Source organism: Astyanax mexicanus, chromosome 14 (assembly GCF_023375975.1).
Source record: "Astyanax mexicanus isolate ESR-SI-001 chromosome 14, AstMex3_surface, whole genome shotgun sequence".
NCBI lineage: Eukaryota > Metazoa > Chordata > Actinopteri > Characiformes > Acestrorhamphidae > Astyanax > Astyanax mexicanus.
The window spans coordinates 8,124,532-8,140,373 of record NC_064421.1 but is presented as its reverse complement, the minus strand read 5'-3'; the positions used below and the strand labels follow the sequence as shown (position 1 = coordinate 8,140,373).

Here is a 15,842-nt window from a genome sequence, read left to right as displayed (position 1 = left end):
GTTTCTCTGTACATAATGTGAATTTAGTTGTGATTTTCCTCAGTGATTTTAGTCCCACCAGATTACACCAAGTCAGTTATTTTAATAGGGTATGTGCTCCCGCATTTTTACTCATTTAACTCCAGAGCCTTTAAACTTCTGTAAATAAAAATAAAGATTTAATTAATACAGTATGAATTAAGGCTGATTTTTTTAATTAATGTAAAACACTCAAATCCAAAATGTAAGCTAATTAATTTATCCTTTTTTTAATGTATTTTTTTATTTTTAACTTTTGTTAAATGATTGAGTAAAGTGGTCTACAGCCGTTGCACACCTGCTATGAATATGAAAAAGTATCTGATAAATTTCAAACTAAATGTTCATTTAGATTGGTTTTCATAATAAATGAGCAAATAGAAATGTACCAAAATCTCTTGTAATAAAATGCTGAAATAATAAAATATATCTTCTCTTGCTATGTTGCTGTTTTGGAGATTAAAGTTTACCTTGACTTTGACTTTTTGATAAAATTATAATTTATTTTGTTGTTTCTTTACTGCAGGACGTGTGTAAATGGATCTCCCGTCACAAGCCAGCAGCAGCTGCACCATGGTGATCGTATTCTGTGGGGCAACAACCACTTTTTCAGGTCGGTCTCATACAGCACCCACCAATAAGGGAAAGAAAAAGCTTTTAATAGGAACTTTAACTAAACATAAGTCTGTTTATTTAATTAGTTGATTACACATGCTCAGTATGAATTGTTAATTTATCTTGGCTCTGCTGTCTGTCCCGCAGGATAAACCTACCAAAGCGACGTGCACGGCCTGCGACTGAGGATGAGGAGGGTGAAGGAGGCAATATGAAAAACAGTAACAGCAGCGAACAGCTGGACGCAGATGGAGACACAGCCAGTGAGGTTTCCAGTGAGGTCAGCTTCAGCTATGAGTTTGCACAGACAGAGGTCATGATGAAGGCTCTGGGGAGCAATGGTGAGTCCAGAGAAAGGAATGATCATGATTGCATTTTAAACAGTGTACCAAGTTCAAGTGCAGAGTGCAATGACTGCAGTACGTTACCAATGATTGCAGTTATTTTGAACAGGAATGCATTGAAATGAACATTTTTGGTTGAAGGCTAAATATATGAATAAATTACTGTAAATAATAAAAATATATTTTTGTCTTGCTTTTTCCAGCTAGTGCTGGTAAATTATGGCCTAAAACAAATAATCTTTGATTGTTTCACAAAAAATCAGATTTTCGATTATAATCAATCATTTTTCCCCCTACTGAAAATCAAACTAGAGATAACAAAGAAATGGTTTAAAACTAGGTTTACCTGCAAAAAAACAAATTGTGTTTTTTAGTGTTCAAACGCTTTGGGTTGAGTCGAGAAATTTTTATTGTTTTCCACAATTAAACTAAAATCCTCACCGGCGAGTGAGTTTTTTGAAGCGGGTTTATTTCTAGGTAAATATAGATTTTATTCCACCGGGTATTTGTTTTGTGAAGTGCTGGAACTTTTTTCAGAATGAGCTCAGTCCTTAATGGAATGTTTAGAAAATATGCGCACGTTAGTCTGTGGAAGGCGCCAGTAACCAAGATAAGACGGATAAATACTTGAGAAATGAGAAGCGTTTTCGGAAATTTTACATTAAATAGATAAAATGTCTGTATGTAAAATCGCAATTACTCCATTTTAAAAATCGCATTAATACCGTAATTTGAATTAACCTAATTAATCGTCAAAATCACCAGCACTAATTCCAGCAGACACACCAACAAAATATTATATTTACCTCAGTAGTGCTATTCTAATTATTAATGTATGTTAGCAGTGCTATTCTACACACACATTTGTCATAAATGTGAATCTCACTGTTGGAACAAATCCTAACATTAGAGGAAACACTGCAATATGACTTAAAATAAATGTAAAATCATTGTTTCGCCTTTTTATTTAATCAGCTTCATAAATAATGCCAAATATTTAGTGTATCCCCAAGTTTAAACCATTTTCTGACTTTCTATTGTCTATCTCCCTCTGTAGACCCCATGCAGGCAGTGCTGCAGAGTCTGGAGCAACAGCACGAGGAGGAGAAACGAACCGCTCTGGAGAGGCAGAGGCAGATGTACGAGCAGGAGCTGCAGCAGCTGCGCAGGCGTCTGACTCCGGAAAGGCAGAGCACACAGGCCCAGCCCTCCCAGCAGCACTACCGCAGCATGGAGAGACTCAGCCTAGGGGGAGTGTCCTCTTCCTCCAGTGCTCAAAACCGCCTGCGCCAGTGGAGCGAGGAGAGGTCAGAGCACAGATCACTGATAACATGAGATACATGCTGTAGATATATGTTTCAGATATATTCAAAATGATACAGAACTAATACAATGTCAACCACTTTCATTTATTTATTATAATACTCCATATTAACTAACTCAATTTCTCTGTGTTAAAAGAATAACCAATCACCCATCTCACATAACAGTTCAGTTAAACGAGACAAAAGTAAGATGATCAGGCGTGTTACAATAATTAAATTATTATTGATTTATCGTGTTCTGTATTGTTCGAAACCTAAATCACTTTTGCAGGCCACATTATCACCCATTCTATTCACTTAGCAAAGAGAGCCCATGGAAATATGAGCCAGTAGATGGATTTTATAAACTGTGATTTTTATGTTGTTATTGATGATTACTTAGGAAATGTAAGCTACTATATTTTATATTCTAGTGTCTGAAAATTCTCAGTTAAACAATGTTCATTTCTTTTTAAAAGGGTGTAACCGCATTATTATGCTATTACGTTATCATTGTATCAATTACATAAATTGGCCTTAATATCGATAATATTAACCAAGTAGTTCCAAAAAACAAATAGTTAATGTGACATTTTAAGCGATTTTAATATACAAAGCAACAATCAGAATTTGTATTGTCAGTTTGTGAGTATTACAATATAAAGTTACTCAACGATTTAGTACATATAGAAAAGCTTTTTCGTATGGTTTCACACTTGGAAGTCCAGACCCGAGTCCAAAACAAATATGAATACATTTATTGGCATTGTACAAGAACAACCAGATTCAGTGGCCTGTTCTTAATAATACAATATCAAATTAAAAAATAAGAATGTTATAAATATATATATATATATATGGTAAAAGCAAGGTTGGAAACAGTGTGTGCATACAGTTAAATGGAGAAGTGTTCATGGTGCAATTTAACAATCAGTCCAGTGGAAGGAATGCAATCCAGAAGAGAGTGCAAAGAAGCACTGCTATATTTAGAAAAATATTGTGCAGAATACAGTATAGTGCTTGTCATTGATGATAATCAACTGAGCATTAATGTTGTTTATACTGATATTTAGAATTAGGCTATATTGTCTGTACACAGTGTTGTCAGGTGCTGTACCTTCTCTCTGTAGGTTGACTGGCCACTGCCTGGGATCAGCATTGATTTAAATGTCTAAACCATCCAAAAATGTGTTTTTGCACTGCAAATATACTGAACCATAGTCTTGTTGATCCAGACCAAATTATGTGACAAATGGATAGAAAGGAATATGAATTTTTATTATGTGATGATGGTGACTTTGAGATCTTTTTTCTTACAGAGAGGCCGTGCTGACGCGGAGTTTGCGGAAACTTCGGGAACAGATCGTAAAGTCCAATCTGCTGGTACAGGAGGCGAATTTCATTGCTGAGGAACTGGACAAGAAAACAGAGTACAAAGTCACTCTACAAATTCCTGCTGCCAACCTCAATGCCAACAGGAAGGTATGCTCAATCCTCTTTATCCTATCTAAGTGTACTAGGTCCTAGAGTCCAAAAAGGTCATTGAAATATGGTGAATAATGATGCAAGTGCAGCAGGAAAGGTAGCTGGAAAATGTACAGAAATGTATTCAAAATGTGTTCAAAATATAAGCTTTACTGTTTGATGTTATTATGAAACTGATTAGTACATTAATATTTTTTGGTACCAACGTTCTTAACCTGCACTATTATTATTCGTTTAAAGTAATAGTGTGTAGTATGCAACTGAGACACAGTGTGAGTGTCAGTGGATTAAGCATTATATTTTTGTTGTTTGTTCTTTTGGTGTGTAGAGGGATGCTGTGCTGAGCGAACCTGCAATCCAGGTGAGGCGAAAAGGCAAAGGCAAGCAGATCTGGGCTCTTGAGAAGATGGAGAACAGATTAGTAGACATGAGGGAGCTCTACCAGGAGTGGAAGGACTATGATGAGGATAACCCGGTGAGTGCTTTAATGTAGCAAATACTGCTTAGAGTAATGCACGATGCATCGCAATGGAAATATTTGACGATTTGCATTGTAGGACGAAAGGATTCCATGTTCATGAGATTTTATGCATTTGCATAATTTAAACACCAAAAATCGCAATCTCGCTAGTACAGGGCAAAGACCCAGTGGGCGTAGGCGAAGGATGGAGGATAAAGCCTTGTCCGGATGGGATTCATTTCTCAGGAGAACATCTCTCTTGCATAAACACTGCAATTGAAATAAACAGCAGGACCAGTGAGTTTTTAGGATTTTTTGGTCACAGAACATCGCGTTCAGTAGCTCCTCCATTTCCACTCGCTGTTGTGTTTACGTGGATCTCTGTGGAAACACGCGCCTGAAGTGTAATTACGGATTATTAAATGCAAGGTGACGAAACTCAGAGATGTGAATCCAGATGGTAATACAATTATCGGAGGACCACGAAGTTCAGCAAAAAAAGTAGTTAATTCTGCCTGTAATTTTCTCAGAGGACGTGTGAGAAAAACACATACATGGTCGTTAAATACATACATAAAATGGGGATTAGGTCAGTCATTTTTGACTAAAGCCAATCACTGAAGAGTTTTGACTCTCTGGGCTTGGATTCTCATTGGCCGGGTGAGACAACAGACCCTCCACTTGGCCCTTACAAGCCAAAAAGAATGACAGATTTTTAATAATGTACTGGGGTAAAAGTAGGATGTTAAAATACTTTAGTATAGATACCCAAAAACCTATTTAGGAAGATTCATTAATTATATTACCTCTGTGTAGACAATATGTTCACTCTACATTGCTTAGAGCTCCACTAGGTAGGATTGAGATTTTGTGCTCGTGGGCTCCCCCTACAGTTGCAGAGTGTAATAAATGTTTCAGGCGGATTAGTTTCTCTTTCTTGTTTTCTGGCTTTCAGGGACATATTCAGTCTCTTTCCAGCTTCTGCCAGAGTGTCTGTATGTTAGTTTGTAAAGAATGGTAGAACTGTTAGAACTAAAGGTCAGAAAGCAGGTCGCAGTTCTCGCGAGCGTTGTTCGGGGCCGCCTCGGAAAATTTACAGAGTCTGGTTTGAGCTCAGAGGAGCTCCGGCACAGACACGAGAGCACCGCTATTCCTCCTATCACACCTCAATGGAGCGCTGCAGTGAGTTTCAAGCTGTAATTTTACTTCTTTAAAAAGATCAAAAATCAAGAAAATCCTACCTAGTGCTGCTTTAAGCAGTCAAGTAATTAATTGAGAAATAAAACATCATAGGAGTTTGTTTGTGCTTAGAACAGTACAGGGAACATTTTATAGGTGCATAAAATAAAAAAAAAGTCTCCTTATTTTTGGTCTTTTAAATTTTGTTACAAATATCGTGATAAAATTGTGAATCAAATTGTGAGCAGTAATAACCCTCATCAATGTGGGAAGGAACCTAATTACCTGTCTTCTACCTCACAGGTGATGCGGTCATACTTCAAGAGAGCAGACCCCTTCTTTGATGAGCAGGTTAATCATAGCCTGATTGGAGTAGCTAATGTTTTCCTGTCGTGCCTGTTCTACGATGTGAAGCTGCAGTATGCTGTACCCATCATCAATCAGAAAGGAGAGGTATGTCGAAACCTGTATCTTCTTTCTTCTTTTTTTTTTTTATGGTGAAGGTGTTCAATCTCAGATGCGAGGAGTTGAGGGCAGAATTGATCTTTGAGCTGTTGTTCTGGTCTAACACTGCCGTGGTGTTTCTGTGTGTCAGGTGGCGGGGAGGCTGCATGTGGAGGTGGTGCGTGTTGCTGGTGGTTTCGAGGACGGGATGGCTGGAGGAGATGACTGCGACAGCAGCCCTGAAGGAGAGAATCAAGAGCGTAAGCTGGTCTGTATGGTAAGTAGTTGAGTAAGAAAATATGTGTAAAGATTGGTGACAGACAGTGGTTCATTTTGTGTGGTGTTTTAAACCTCAGTCCTTTTCAGATAGTGCTGTTCTGATTGCAGAAAAAGTAAAAATTTCTTTTACTTGTGATGGTGATTTTCACATTATGAAGGGTTATGTAAAATTTGATTAAAAAAAAAATAATAATCAAAATATGACGTCTTGCTTACAGTTATCAGAGAGGATAACGTCTATCGCAGATCTATAAAATAGACTATAAATATAAGTATAACTAAAAGAAGAGAGCCAGAAGGTAACATAGACACCAGGGCACCCTAAAACACTTGTATGCATCCACTCAACCGTCTACAGACCTTAGTGATCTCATGCATGCGACGGGACAATAGCATCACTGCATCTGCACATTTAATACAAAGGGAAAATATTGAATACTTTAATTAATTTAAATATTAATTATAACCTAAAGCTAAATTAAACTACCGTATTCTTCACACTATAAGGCACACTATTAATAAAGGTCTATTTTCATACATAAGGAGCACTGGATTATAAGGCATTGTAAGGCACATTTTAAGAGACACTTTAAGGAACTTCTAATTCAGCAGGTCTCAGGTGATATTAGAGAGCAATTCATCCCACGCAGCTTGTTTTAACAAGGTAAACGAACAGGCTACAGTCTGATACAGTCTCGCCTCTGAATGAAGAAAGAGCTAGTGCTGTTAGAGGCTAATGCTAATGCTGCTCCAGCAGTGCTAGCTGGGGTTAGCAGCGGACTACAGGCCAATAATACTCACCTCAGAACGGCTAAAGAGGCTAAAGAGCTAGTGCAGTTAGGGGTTAATGCTGCTCCAGCACTGCTAGCCAGGTTTAGGATCAGGCTACGGGCCAATAATACTCACCTCTGAACGGCTAAAGAGCTAGTGCAGTTAGCGGCTAATGCTGCTTCAGCAGTGCTAGCCGGGGTTAGCAGCAGACTACGGGCCAATAATACTCACCTCAGAACGGCTAAAGAGGCTAAAGAGCTAGTGCAGTTAGTGGCTAATGCTGCTCCCGCAGTGCTAGCCAGGGTTAGGAGCAGGCTACAGGCTGATAATACTCACCTCTGAAGTGGGAAATAGCGGTTAGAGGCTAATGCTAATGCTACTCCAGCCCTGGTGATGAAGAACTAAACTGAAACTCCTGTATAACACTGTACTTCAATGTAGTGGCTTTACTGCTCCTTAATACCTGAATGGTGAAGTTCATACATAAGGTGCACCGGATTATAAGGCACACTGACCATTTTTTAAAAACTAAAGGATTTTAGGTGCGCCTTATAGTACAAATAGACGGTACCCTAGATTTCAGCCTAGTTTTAATAGAGGAGGTCATTACAGTTCATAATAAGGAATGACATGACATTTTGCAAATACTCAGGATAGAGCGCCCTTTCAGGGCTTTATATACGTCAATAAAATCAAGAAGTGCTGATAATACTGGGATAATGTGTTTAAAATTTCTATTTTTAGTAAAAAATGTAGCCACAGCATTTTAAACTAGCTAAACTTTATTTACATCAGCAGGAACGTGATTCATGTAGGGGTAAGCTGTGTGCGATTTTTAGCTTTGTTGATCAAAGGATAGAGCTAATTCCAGTTATAATGCCAAGTGTACACAGTTTCCCCTGTCACACATTTTTTGTTTTATGTATATTATCAGCTGATACTTCATTTAATTCTTTTAACCTCTAAACCATCTGTCTTTCTCTAATAGATTAAGATCCTGCAGGCTACAGGTCTTCCCCAGTACCTGTCCAACTTTGTCTTCTGCCAGTACTCTTTCTGGGATCAGCCTGAACCCATCATTGTGGCTCCAGAGGTGGATCCCTCGGCCTCGTCACCCAGCAGGAAAGACCCTCACTGCATGGTGGTGTTTGACTGCTGTAAGGTGAGAATTAGTAACCTGTATAGAGCAGTGCATTTGAGTAAACTTTGCATTCAACTGATTGGTATCAGCTTTTAACTGTTTGCATACAATTAAATGTGTGACTATCTCCTGTTTATGTGGTAGGAGCTTGCAGTGGCTGTGACTGAGGATTTCATTGAGTATCTAACGGAGGGTGCAATGGCTATTGAAGTGTATGGCCACCGGCAGTCTGATCCAGGAAGGAACCCGGCACTTTGGGACCTCAGTATCATCCAGGCTAAAACTCGGACCCTGCGGGACAGGTGAGTAAAAGAGAAGTAAAATGAGAGAGATTCCTACTTTTAAATGTTTTTACCTTTTAGACTTGTAAAGCCTGACTAGCTTTACTAATCCAACAGCTAACTTTGTAAGTCATGTGACTAGTGTGCCAGACGATAAACAAGATTGAACTAAATATAGTGGGGTTTTTTTCTTTAAATAATTGACATATCTGCTTAGAGCAGCAATTAACAATTATTTTAATAACCAGTTAATATGTCTGTTACTTTTTTTATGATTAATCGAAAAAATAACGTACAAAATTTGATTCCCAGCATTTTATTTAATAAACTAAAGTTTATAAAACATCGTTTGTGCTGATGTAATAATTGTATAAGGAACATTCACCTATCATTAATAAAGAATATTAGTGTTTACATGATGAATTAACCCGAAAGTAACATTAATTTTATTATCTTCATCATTTATTAACGCAATAATAGTGAATTTTGGCAATTAACCCAAAAGTTACATTAATTTTATCACCATTATTTAATAAACCAATAACCATGAATTTCGGAAATTATCCCAAAAGTTACATTAATTTTTTATCATCACTGTTTAATAACACAATAACCTTGTATTTCGGGAATTAACCCAAAAGTTACATTAATTTTAATTATATAATTTTTTAATAACAAAATAACAGTGTATTTAATTTAAATATGCACTTTACTGTGATTCTCAAACAATTCCACGCAACATCGAAGTCAGAAAAGACCTCAGAAAAGGCTTTAAATTTATTATTAAAGATGGCTATAGTTTCGATTGATTTTCTTTTACTCTGAATGTAACTGCTGTCGCATTTAAGGTGGAACGGAAAACTCAATAAACATGAGTATTAAATTAGATAAATTTACTAAAAATGAGACATGTCTTGTTTAACTACCCTAGCAGGCTGTAGGATCATTGAGTGAGAGAAAAATAGAATTTACTTACTACAAATTTACCATGAATCTCCTTCACCTATGGCTCCAACATGCATCCATCTTAATGGTGCTTTAGTGCCACGGCTTTGGTTGCCTTGATTAGGGGGTAGCAACTGTACTGTAATGTGTATAATAGACTAGACTAGACTATTCCATTATTAAGTTAGTTTCCATCTATTTTAATAAGCTACTTTAATTCAGTTGGCGCAGCCCTATATCTGCTACATCTTAATACAAGAAACAAGAAAATAAAAACTTTATTTTTATTTTTATTTTTTTATTTATGGCCCCCTAACCACCTGGAGGTTAAGAACTACTGATCTACAGAATATGGAAAAGTACAGAACGGTGAATTATAATACAATTTTAAGAAACTTTTCAGTTTTTATTGGTCTTTGGGCTCTATTTTTCACACAGACCGTTAGAACAGATTATAACATTGTCTGTAACTGTGTTTTTACTGTATTCCCCAGGTGGAGTGAGGTGACGAGGAAGTTGGAGATGTGGGTGCAGATTCTGGAGCTGAATGAGAATGGAGAGTACATGCCAGTGGAGGTGGTTCCAGCCCGAGATGTTCGTACAGGAGGAGTCTTCCAGCTCAGACAGGTAAGTTTTACTGTGACTAATATTAAAGCTCATGCACTATAGATTGTTTGAGATCAGTGTAGTAGAAATGAACCTGTATGCTCATGTGTTCTGCAGGGTCAGTCTCGGCGAGTGCAGGTGGACGTGCGTTCGGTGCAGGACTCCGGCACCATGCCTCTGATAGCTGAGATCATCTTGGGCGTGTCCATCGGGTGTGTGGAGATCAGACAGGCTCGCCCAGCTAAAGCCAATGACTCTCAGGAGGTGGTACATGAAATTTTACAGTTTTGTTTTTAATTATATTTAAGAAAAGTTTTTTGTTTTTTAATAATGATCTAATAAAATTCTTTGTTATTTTGTAGCCGGAAGGGGATGAAATGGACAGCTATCAGGTACAACACACATTTAACTCATTCTTTTCATGTGTTACATCTGTAAAATCAATTTATCAGATTTTGCTATTTATAGGTTTATGTTTGAGTAAAATGAACATTGTTGTTTTATTCTATAAACTACAGACAACATTTCTCCCAAATTCCATATAAAAATATTGTCATAAAATTGAGCATTTATTTGCAGAAAATGAGAAATGGCTGAAATAAAAAAAGAAAAGATGCAGAGCTTTCAGACCTCAAATAATGCAAAGAAATAAATTTATGAGAGTTCAATAATCAATATTTGGTCGAATAACCCTGTTTTTTAATCACAGTTTTCATGCATCTTGGCATGTTCTCCTCCTCCACCAGTCTTACACACTGCTTTTGGATAACTTTATGCCTTTGCTCCTGGTGCAAAAATTCAAGCAGTTCAGTTTGGTTTGATGGCTTGTGATCATCCATCTTCCTCTTAATTATATTCCAGAGGTTTTCAATTTGGTCAAATCAAATAAACTCATAATTTTTAAGTGATTTCATTTTTTTCCATGATTTTCAATGATTGATCTTTACAGGAGCGGGATCTGGAGCGACTGCGGCGACAGTGGCTGGCTGCACTCACTAAAAGACAGGAGTACCTGGATGAACATCTACAGACCCTGGTCAGCAAAACAGGTATGATTTAATCCTTATTAAACAATAAACAACAATTAAACAAAAATTTCAGGGGTATGTGACACTATTTATATTTACATTTATTGCATTTAGTTGATGCTCTTATCCAGAGCGACTTACAAGGTTATTCCTGTTACAGAGGTAGGCTTGTGTAGTGTTAGGAGTCTTGCCCAAGGACTCTTATTGGTGTAGCGCAGTATTCAGCCACCCAGATCGGGAATTGAACCCCAGTGTTCATTGATTTTTGGGTTTTCATTGGCTCTAATGCATAATCATCAACAATAAAATAAATAAACGCTTAAAATAGATCACTGTGTGTAATACATCTGTATAATGAGTTTCACCTTTGAACGGAATTACTGAAATAATGTAACTTTTCAATGATATTAAAATGTTATTAGATGCATTAGTATTAGTATATATATCTCTCAAGGCTCTAACTGATGGGTTAAGTTATATAATTCTTCATATTAGACTGTAACATGTTAACGTGTAGTAATGTAATTGCTATTTTGCCTGTGTTTAATCAGATAAATCGGAGGATGATGTGGAGAGGGAGGCTCAGCTGCTGGAGTGTCGTCTGACTCTGACGGAGGAGAGGAATGCAGTGATGGTGCCCTCTGCTGGTAGTGGCATTCCAGGAGCTCCTGCAGAGTGGTGAGATATTAGAGGCTTATTATATAAAGCATGGATCTTAAAAAAAACATGTTGTTTCTCTCGTTATTCTGAATCAAAGATGTCATAAGTATTCCCGTTCATTTATCAGGTAGAAGTGTAGATACTATGGTTTAAAATACTTTTGTAGAAGTTAAAATACCAACTCAAGCTTTTTACTTTGAAAGTAAAAGTGTAAAAGTACTGTTTTCAAAACTACTTAAAGTATGAAAGTAAAAGTAATGTAAGGGGAAAAAATTTCATTAAGAAAGCTTAGGCGGCGCCACAGAGTCCTATAGTGCACTATCCCCCCTCCGCAAAACACATTTTTCTAAAAGCCATATAGCCTATAAAAGACTGTAATGTCCCTTTAAAATGTTAATGTTGATACATTTGGGATGCACTAGGCTCTCTGTGTCAGCTGCATATATACCCTTTGTAAATGAATGTATTTTAGTAGAATGTAAATATATTAAAGTTAAAGTTTAGTTGGACTGGAGTTTGTCTGGAGTTCTCTTGAGTCTCTGCACGGATCATCTTTATACTAGGCTACATATGTCTGCTATGTTCTTGCTGGAGTGTGTGTGTGTGGGGGGGGGGGGGGGGGGGGCGTGTGCAGGTGTGATGGATCACAGTATAAACCAATAGGGAGTCAGAATGGTGTATGTTTATACTTCTCTACATCCAATCACAATCAGATTCACTCTTATCTGGATGGAGAGATTTATCTGGATAGGGGTTTAATTGAACGATGAGAATGAAGCCAGAATGAAAACAAGCTGAAATGAAATAGGAGTAATGAGGCTATTTTTAAAATGTAAGGAGTAAAAAGTTTAGATAATTGTGTGAAAATGTAAGAAGTGCTAGTAAAAAGTCGTCTGAAAAGTAATTACTCCAGTAAAGTATAGATAACCAACATTTCTATTTAAGGTACTGAAGTATTTGTACTTCACACCTCTGTTCTTAAGACATCATTGTGTTGTTTTATTTATTCTTTTAGAACTTTAATTAACTTTAAGAAGTAAAAATGCTTTCTTTTGTGTTTAGTGTGTGCAATATGTTTTAATTCTAAGTAAAATATTTAGAATATTAGTATAATTTCCTGCTGTAATGCTTTATTTTAAGCAGGCATGTTGTGATGAGATGTGCTTTGTCTTGGCAGGGTACCGGTGCCTGGGATGGAAACTCACATTCCTGTCCTCTTCCTTGATCTGAGTGGTATGTTAACTCAAGCACCTCTAAAATTGCCAAAACACCAGCATGATCTTTCCCATTTTGACTTCTCTCCTTCTTTCTTTCTTTCTTTCTTTCTTTTTTTAAAAACGTATTTCTCTCTTGCTTTTTGCTCCCCCTAGCGGATGATTTCAGCTCACAGGAAAACCTAGAAACCCCTGAAGCCGGTGGGTGGGATGCCTCTCTGAGTGGGGAGGATGAAGACGAGTTCTTTGACCTGCAGATCGTTAAACATTATGATGGAGAGGTGAGTAAACTGCACTGATGAGAAACATCCTTCTAATTAATTACAGTATATGAAATGCTATATTTAACACTGCTGCTGCTGCTGTTCTGTATTCAGGTAAAGGCAGAGGCATCCTGGGACTCTACAGTTCACGAGTGTCCTCAGCTGAGTCGAGGAGGAGCTCCAGACCAGAGGGTTTACCTGACTGTACGGGCTGTGGTGCAGCTTAGCCACCCAGCTGAGATGAAGCTGGTCTTACGCAAGCGTATCTGTGTAAATCTCACCGGACGACAGGTGACAAGCTGTGATACAGTAGTGAATTTGACTTGATAGACTTGTTAGTTGATTAGTTTATTAGAGATGTATTAACATTTCAATACCTAGAGGTCAAACCAACAAAGCTCATTATATTTACCTCAGCAGTGCAGTTTTAAACATATATCAAAATTAGGGCTTAAAGTTAAAGGTCTCTTTCCAATCGTTTTTTTTTTTTTTTTTTCCCGCTCATTTTAAAATGAATGGTCACTAGTATGAATTAATGCCATGTGAGCTGTTTTTTGTATAGAAAAAAGTGTTCCGGTGATTCGGTATAACGCTGCTTTAGTCCGGTGGAGGAGTGGGCAAGAAGTGATAGGATTTCAACTCTTGCTCATGAATATTCATACATGAAAACATATCGCCTCTGATTGGCTAACATCACTTTGACACCAGGAGGTTTCAAAGTGATGTATTTAATAAATAATTCCAGTTGCCAAATATTTGATGCATCCCTGTTATTTATCATTATATTTATTTGAATGACAAAACAGCATTTCCAAATTATTAGCATCTTTATGTTGGTAACTTTGCTAATTTGTATTTGTCATTATTGTAAAGAGTCAGATGTATTAATGTATTCCTTTTTTTTGCTCATTCTGCAGGGTTTCGCTCAAAACTTTCTGAAGAGAATGTCCACAAGGAGCACCGTTCCTGGCTGTGGGGTCACCTTTGAGGTTGTGTCTAATATCCCAGGGGTAAGTATGTATTTTAATGTCAGCCAGTACTAGGAATGAATCTCTTCTACTGGCTGCACATGCTGTGGGTTCATATTTCTTAGAACAGTTATGGTTTCCAGTCTCAGGCCTGGGGCAATCTCCTGTACATTCCTAGGTGCGGTGCAGTTAGAGAAGCTGATTTTGAGGACATTCTCTAAGCTTGGGTCAGACTTGTCAACAGTGCAACAAGCACAAAAATAATTCAGACTGTACCTGTCCCTTGCCAAACACCAGTCGGAGCCCAAAAGAGCACAACTGACCATGCTCTGTCTGGGTGGGTAGATGGCGCGCTCTCCCGTTATACATCTGTACTAACCAGCATCACAACAGAACTGTTGTTAGCTGAAGTATCAAAGCTAACTAGGGATGCTGAAAAAGTTGTTCTTTTAATCACTGCATCATGTTTTACATCACAGATCAAGACATTTTGTAGTAAAGGGAGCAATGTGGCTAAATTATACAGTAGTATGTAAAGATATCGTTAGAAAAGGAAAGAATAGAATTAACAAGTGAACTTATCAAATTTCAAGGCATTTTGAAAAGTTTTTTTTTTTTTTTTTTTTATCTTAAAGCTCCACTAGGTAGGATTGAGATTTTGTGCTCGTGAGCTTCCCCTACAGTTGTGTGAGTGTAATAAATGTTTCAGGCGGATTAGATTCTCTTTTTTCATTTTCTGGCTTTCACAGACATATTCAGTCTCTTTCCAGCTTCTGCCAGAGTGTCTGTATGTTAGTTTGTAAAGAATTAACCAGTAGTTCTTGTAGAACTGTTAGAACTAAAGGTCGGAAAGCAGGTCGCAGTTCTCGCGAGCGTTGGTCGCGGCCGCCTCAAAAAACTTCTGGTATGTCTGGTATGAGCTCAGAGGAGCTCCGGCACAGACACCGCTATCCTTCTATTACACCTCAATGCAGCGCTTCTTTTAAAAGATCAAAAATCAAGGAAATCCTACCTAGTTTCTTTAATAAGCATTGAAAATATACAATTATTTTGCTGTTTAAGGAGCAATTAGTCTAAATCAGTCTTACTTAGAATTTATATCATATATTTAAACACAAAATAAGCAGAAAAGGCCACCTGATTCTTGTGTCCAAATGTAAACCAAAACGTTATTGATTATTGTTTAAGTCTTAATTTACATATATATTATTGTGTTTTTTCCAGTGGATTTTTTGCAGTGTATGGTCTGTACAAAATAAGTTCATGAAGTTCTTTGCACATAATCACTCACACATAAAGAGATTTAATCAGCTCTATTCTTGCCAGTTTCAGTCACTTACAAAATAAGCTGTTTAAGGGCTCTGTCACTTTTATGCAAATAAGCTGTTCCTGGCCATGCCCCACCAATCCCATGTTCACGCAGAGCAAATGAAAATGACAGAAAACAGATGCACTATCCAACACTGTATGTTCCAAACCTTCAGCAATGCTGCAAGCGGTGAGGGGTGGTGCCAGAGTGGTTATATGCAAATTTCCATATATAAGGAAGACATCCAAATGGCTTATAGAAGCACATGATTCCTGACACCAAAGTCTTTCAGCTGATTCACAGAAAACACTTTGAGTGTTTATAGAAGTCGAGACCCAAGTAGGAATACAAAAAACACATATAAAGTGAGCTTTACGTATTATGTCCCCTTTAAGGACAGTCAAGTAAAGAGTACAGGTACACAGTGTTACGAAATTACGTTACTCTGGAACAATACAAATGCAGAAGTGTAACAAAAGTGCAACATAAAACAATAACACTATAATAAATACAGTAAATACAGCAGAC

At 37.4% G+C, this 15,842-nt stretch overlaps 1 protein-coding gene across 3 annotated transcripts in view; it reads left to right on the top strand.

Moving 5' to 3' along the window:
* Positions 1-15,842, top strand: part of kif13ba (kinesin family member 13Ba) — an 87,700-nt gene that overhangs the window by 51,904 nt on the left and 19,954 nt on the right. For 2 of the 3 annotated variants that reach the window (XM_049463858.1, XM_049463857.1), the window contains exons 15-32: positions 545-631; positions 781-974; positions 2,035-2,284; positions 3,601-3,763; positions 4,095-4,241; positions 5,709-5,858; positions 6,001-6,126; positions 7,888-8,061; positions 8,185-8,342; positions 9,761-9,893; positions 9,990-10,139; positions 10,235-10,264; positions 10,822-10,921; positions 11,452-11,578; positions 12,738-12,793; positions 12,931-13,055; positions 13,152-13,328; positions 13,955-14,047. In XM_049463858.1, coding sequence (XP_049319815.1) covers positions 545-631; positions 781-974; positions 2,035-2,284; positions 3,601-3,763; positions 4,095-4,241; positions 5,709-5,858; positions 6,001-6,126; positions 7,888-8,061; positions 8,185-8,342; positions 9,761-9,893; positions 9,990-10,139; positions 10,235-10,264; positions 10,822-10,921; positions 11,452-11,578; positions 12,738-12,793; positions 12,931-13,055; positions 13,152-13,328; positions 13,955-14,047 — 2,440 coding nt within the window. The remainder of the gene's footprint in view (positions 1-544; positions 632-780; positions 975-2,034; positions 2,285-3,600; positions 3,764-4,094; positions 4,242-5,708; positions 5,859-6,000; positions 6,127-7,887; positions 8,062-8,184; positions 8,343-9,760; positions 9,894-9,989; positions 10,140-10,234; positions 10,265-10,821; positions 10,922-11,451; positions 11,579-12,737; positions 12,794-12,930; positions 13,056-13,151; positions 13,329-13,954; positions 14,048-15,842) is intronic. The other variant, XM_022673221.2, reaches the window with a different exon arrangement.